The sequence below is a fragment of the Podarcis pityusensis genome (assembly GCF_964106645.2).
Source record: "Podarcis pityusensis genome assembly, chromosome: 8".
Taxonomy (NCBI): Eukaryota; Metazoa; Chordata; class Lepidosauria; order Squamata; family Lacertidae; genus Podarcis; species Podarcis pityusensis.
This window is the reverse complement of record NC_138033.1, coordinates 58,560,039-58,566,038: the sequence shown is the minus strand read 5'-3', so window position 1 is coordinate 58,566,038 and position 6,000 is coordinate 58,560,039. Positions and strand designations below refer to the sequence as shown.

The 6,000-nt window shown below is 46.8% G+C and overlaps 1 protein-coding gene across 1 annotated transcript in view; it reads right to left on the bottom strand.

Moving 5' to 3' along the window:
• Positions 1–336: 336 nt before the first annotated feature.
• Positions 337–6,000, bottom strand: part of ITFG1 (integrin alpha FG-GAP repeat containing 1) — a 120,956-nt gene continuing 115,292 nt past the window's right edge. Inside the window, exon 18 of the mRNA XM_081015532.1 lies at positions 337–1,506. Within this exon, the coding sequence (XP_080871658.1) occupies positions 1,447–1,506 (60 nt within the window). The 3' untranslated portion in view covers positions 337–1,446. The remainder of the gene's footprint in view (positions 1,507–6,000) is intronic.

Genomic DNA, 6,000 nt, shown 5'->3' with positions numbered 1-6,000 from the left:
TATAGATGATCCCAGCTTCAGTTTCTGGCGTCTTCATTTGAAACGAATTCAGGCCATAAGCTTAGGAAAGACTACTGGTGTGTGAGACCTAGGAGAGTTGCTGTCAGAGTAGACCAACGGCCTGAGCAACTCAGGATAAGACAGCTTCACATGTTCATGTGTTTCCCGTTTCTCCAACTCATTTTTTCCCCTTTTGATTTTCCTTTACAGGTCAATGCCGAAATGACAAGATTGATTCAATGGTTGATTCAAGGGGCCACACAGTGAGCACAGATGTTGTATTGAAAAGAAGCAACATTTAGATTCACCATCCATAAACTAAGCCAACATGCATGATTTAACTTAATAGATGCCATTTATTAGGAATGCAGGACAACAGTTTTCAAATCATGGTCAATTATAAATAAATCTCTAAGAATAAAGGAAAACCATATTATACAAAGTATGTTTCCAACAAAATCTGTTTAATAAAAAAGCCCATACCTCCTTTTTGGAAAATGATTCTTAAACTTAGCTGGAATTCTCTTTGTTCATGCCAAATGCAAAATAAATAAATAATTGGTTTGGTATGATTATATGAAAATACAGCACAGTCCAGCCCTTGATTATAAGTGAATTTGGAAAGATCATACAACATATTTTTCCATGGTGGATTCTTTCCTTATTCCTTTCCCAATAACTTCACCTTATTGGTCAACTTTTATCATGATTAATCTTTAGTGCAATTACATGATAACCATGAGTAAGCCATGCAAAATTATTCCACTTTAGGAAGGCATAATTTAAAATAGAAGTTGAATTATATACTTCCATCTTAAAAATATTAATATATTAATAGACATTGTGACCAGTTTCTTTTTCTTATTAGGGTGTTTGTATCTTCCAATTTACAGCCTTTCCTCTCACTTGATTGGCTGCGTAGATTCATACAAAGCTGAGTAACCCAGAGAACTACAGATCAAACACCCTGGAGGACAGTCAGAATAGCATGAGATATCTTCACTCATCTGACAATTATAAAAATGCAATTCACATTTGTGGAATCTGTAAGTGACAAGTCTTACTCAAGTAGCACTAATGGGGATTTTGCTGACTGAAACTCACTTCTAAAATTTACATACGACTTCCTTTTCGTGAGTCGTTGTACAGAAGACAGTGAGGATATGCAAACAATTGAACACATGCAGTATGATCCATTATTAAATCAGATTTTACAGCTTTTTTTAAAATAAAGAGAAAACGTCTATCAGTATATATACAACCAATTATTGGAGGGCCATGTGAAACAGGCTTGATTTTAACACTTTACAAATAAATTAAAACCAATGCAACATTTACAAAATAGCACAGGAACAATACCCTCCCCCCCGGCCCTCACAGGCTCGAATACAGTATCTGAGACCAAGCAAATGTGTAGCACGTCCTCCATCAACATATTAAGGCGCATCACATAGCATCAAAATGGAACCGATGGGCTTCTTGCCTTTTCTCTCTGTCATCTGCTTTCTGTGGGGAAGGGGAGGGATGAAAGAGAGTATTTTGGTAAATGCATCTTGCATTTTGACTTCGGAGTTACTGAATTGCATGGAGTAGCTGCTTTATCATGTGAAGAGGTAATGGAAAGCTCACTAAAAGCCTTAACGGTTAGTACTTAAATAGGTGTCATTTTAGAGGAGAAGAGAAATGGCCACTGCAGTCAGTGATCAACTCTCTTTTGTGTTAATGGCCCAGTGCTTTGGGCTGGTTCATTAAATGCTTTTCTTTAAGAGCGATAATTGTCAAAGTAGAAATGATTCTTGGTACACAAGGATTTCCTGTTGTCTGGACTGTGCTTATATGCTGAGACATGAGGGGAAGCTCTAAAATGACTAACATCTGGTGGGCTTGCTCCAGTTGTGTTTTAAAAAAGCATTCGCCTTCAACCACTATTCCAAATGCAAACTTATAAGCCACAATGTTTGGCTCACATAATCATTACAGGTACAGTGGTACCTCGTGTTAAGTACTTAATTCGTTCTGGAGGTCCGTTCTTAACCTGAAACTGTTCTTAACCTGAAGCACCACTTTAGCTAATGGGGCCTCCTGCTGCCGCCGCACCGCCGGAGCACGATTTCTGTTCTTATCCTGAAGCAAAGTTCTTAACCTGAAGAACCTGAAGAACTATTAGCGGAGTGTGTAACCTGAAGCGTATGTAACCTGAAGCGTATGTAACCCAAGGTACCACTGTACTGCAATGCAGGAAAAGGAAATATTTGTAAGCATTGCACACGATGATTGACATGCCCATTCTCTAAACAAAGGCAGGAGTATATTTAACCTATGTTGGTCCAGGTATGTCTTCTGCAGTCCAGTAAAAACTGCCCATAAACCTGCCTTTCTACTGTTTAGTGGACCAAGCACAAACATCCACCTGTAATTGAGGAGAGGCCTGGTGCAGAAAGGGAAATGGTTGTTACATCTTATGGTGGCTTGTGAAAAGTTTGCCCTCACCTACCTCATCCTTATCTGACAAGCTGTGCTTGCTCTCTAAGGGCACTCTGGGACTTCATGTTGAACTGACAGTACCCTTCTGGATTTTGCTGTCAGGCCTTTTATCTTTCAGGAAAAGAACTCCGGTTTTAAGGCGTTATCACTTCTGGCTTCTTGGCAGTGACATGCTCATGCCACTAAGGCTCTGACACATCTCAAATGTATAAAAGAAGCCTGCGACATGTTCCCTTCTATCCCACTCCCAGTCTTGGCAAATTCACAGAGCATAATGTGCTGGCTCCTCTCCTCTCCCATTCCTGCCGTTGCTCCCTTCAAACAGTAATTCCAAGCCAGCTGCATCCTCTTTCTCTCTCCCTTCCATGGCATTTTGAAAAGGTTACCTGTAAGACTCATTTAACACAAAAGTCTAAAAAAACCACCCCTCGGATACATTGTGGTTTATACAGAGATATTTCTCCGCTATGTGCCAGTTCTTGCACACAGAATTAAAAGATGCATCTTGAACTGCAGATTTAGATTTGAATGGTTTTTATTTATTTATTACAAAAATAGTTGGTTTTTAAAAAGATTAGTAGAATTATAAAAAGTGAGGGGGCACCTTCGGATCTCAACCTGCTTGTCAACTTCCCCAAATAGCTGTTCTTCAGAATATGCATCCCCCTCCCCCGTAATAGTGCAATGCCCTTCACGGTCTTCCTCCCAATTTCAGCTAATGCCCCTGATAAAGCTGGAGGTGTGTGAGGAGTCAGCGAGCATTTCATACTTTAGAGGTGAGAGATATCCCCGCTCAGTAAAAGCGCAGTTGTTGCTAACTTGGTTCTGTTTGCTGAGTTGAGTGACACCCTGAATATCTAACTTCATGGTTGTTTCTGTACCTCCTGCCTTTGGCATTTGGTGTTAACGCTTTGGAAGGGTTTATGACAATAGGCTTACTAATTTCCAGGCGCCGTGCAAAACCTTTCTAAACATTTAGCTCTTGCTCTTTTGTTTCATGAATGCCAATGACAAGCCGCCATGAGTCTAAAATGCGGTAATTTTGACAGTTATGATTACAGCTTGGCTAGGCGGCAGCACTTATTGGCTACCCTGCTGGCTCAACTGTTTGCTGTGAATGGAGAGCTATATGGGAAATTGGGACACAGTTTCCTTTTGTAGTATGAAAAGAAGCCTCCCAAATGGCTTCTCCGGATCAATGCATTTCTATAGAGAAAAACAGTCAGTTTTGCTCATGGTAAAATATCACCGTTTGAAGCATGTCAATAAAAAGTCAGCAAGGGTTTCTTAAACACAAGAGGGAAGAAATCCCTTTGTATTACAGCCTGACTGAAAATAATGAAAGCATGGGTTAAATTTCATTCATTGACAGAGCCACAATGTGCCTCAAGCATCTTTCAGTTAAACTACAGGCAGAGCAAGACATCCAAGGCCACAGCCACACAAACAAATAACGAATGAAGGCACTTTTTGACTTGTGTACTGAGGCCACATATAGCAAAATGTAATGGGAGGAAGGGATAGTACCTCTTAAGAATGCAGAGGGCAGATACTTATGGAAAGCAACTCCACTTAAAAAAACCTAGCTCGTTGGGGAGGGAGTTTCTAGTCCAGCTGTGCTAGCTTTCTACTTACAGGGTTGTTTTAATATTGATGAGAATTCAAAAATGTGACCCCCACCTGCAATTTCAAGTGACATATTGTATTGCAGAAAGAAAGAAAGAAAGAAAGAAAGAAAGAAAGAAAGAGGAGACACGAATGCATGGGAATAAGTACCGTATTTTTCGGACTATAGGACGCACCGGCCCATAGGACGCACCTAGTTTTCAGGGGGGGAAATCAAGGGAAAAAAATAATATCCCCCCCCCCCGCAGCTTCCCCCCCCGCAGTCCCCCCCCCGGACTATAGGACGCACCGGCCCATAGGACGCACCTAGTTTTCAGGGGGGGAAATCAAGGGAAAAAAATATTATTTCCCCCCCCGCAGCTCTGGGAGCAGCGGACAGGCTGCACGCAGCCTGTCCGCTACTCCAAGACCTTCTCCCTGCTTTTGCGGGAGGTGGCGGAATTCCCCCACCTCCCGCAAAAGCCCACAGGAGCCCCGCGCGACTCCTGCGGGTTTTCGACCAGGAGGGAGAAGGGACTGAAACGGCCAGTCAGTCCCTTCTCCCTCCTCGGGGAAAAGCCCCCAAGAGCGGCGCGCTCTTTAAAGGGTGTGCGGCTCCCGCAGGCTTTTCTAGGAGGTGGGGGAATCCCCCCCCTCGTAGAAAAGCCAGCAGAAGCCGCGGAGCCCCTTTAAAGAGCACGAGGCTTTTGCGGGCTTTTGCGGGAGGTGGGGGAATTCCCCCATCTCCCGCAAAAGCCCAAAGGAGGGAGAAGGGACTGACTCGGCCAGTCAGTCCCTTCTCCCTCCTTGGGGAAAAGCCCCCAAGAGCCGCTTGCTCTTTAAAGGGTGTGCGGCTCCTGCGGGCTTTTCTAGGAGGTGGGGGAATTCCCCCACCTCCTAGAAAAGCCGCGGAGCCCCTTTAAAGAGCGCGCGGCTTTTGCCTGCTTTTGCGCGAGGTGGGGGAATTCCCCCATCTCCCGCAAAAGCCCAAAGGAGGGTTGGAGAGTAGCGGGAGGGCGTCGCGCGCCTTCCCGCTGCCCCCCATCCTCTGGGGCTGGCGATGGGGGAAGCGCTGCTTTCCCCACCGCCAGCCTCGAAGCCGGGTTGGAGGGTAGCGGCAAGGCGTCGCGCGCCTTCGCGCTGTCCCCCATCCTCTGGGGCTGGCGATGGGGGAAGCGCTGCTTTCCCCACCGCCAGCCTCGAAGCCGGGTTGGAGGGTAGCGGCAAGGCGTCGCGCGCCTTCCCGCTGCCCCCCATCCTCTGGGGCTGGCGATGGGGGAAGCGCTGCTTTCCCCACCGCCAGCCTCGAAGCCGGGTTGGAGGGTAGCGGCAAGGCGTCGCGCGCCTTCCCGCTGCCCCCCATCCTCTGGGGCTGGCGATGGGGGAAGCGCTGCTTTCCCCACCGCCAGCCTCGAAGCCGGGTTGGAGGGTAGCGGCAAGGCGTCGCGCGCCTTCCCGCTGCCCCCCATCCTCTGGGGCTGGCGATGGGGGAAGCGCTGCTTTCCCCACCGCCAGCCTCGAAGCCGGGTTGGAGGGTAGCGGCAAGGCGTCGCGCCCCTTCCCGCTGCCCCCCATCCTCTGGGGCTGGCGATGGGGGAAGCGCTGCTTTTCCCCACCGCCAGCCTCAAAGAGCAGACTCTCCTGGCTTCAGCGGAAGCAACGCGAAGCCTCCAGAGCGCAGGCTTCGGAGGCTTCGCATTGCTATCGCTGAAGCCGAGGAGTCTGCATTCGCTCCATAGGACGCACACACATTTCCCCTTCATTTTTGGAGGGGAAAAAGTGCGTCCTATGGTCCGAAAAATACGGTAGGCCACAACTTTATTAAAGGAACATGGCATTCATCCACCAGCTAAGGCCAGTATGGAGGGGCAGATCTAATCCTTCCCATATGACTTGCTCAGAAAGACTGGG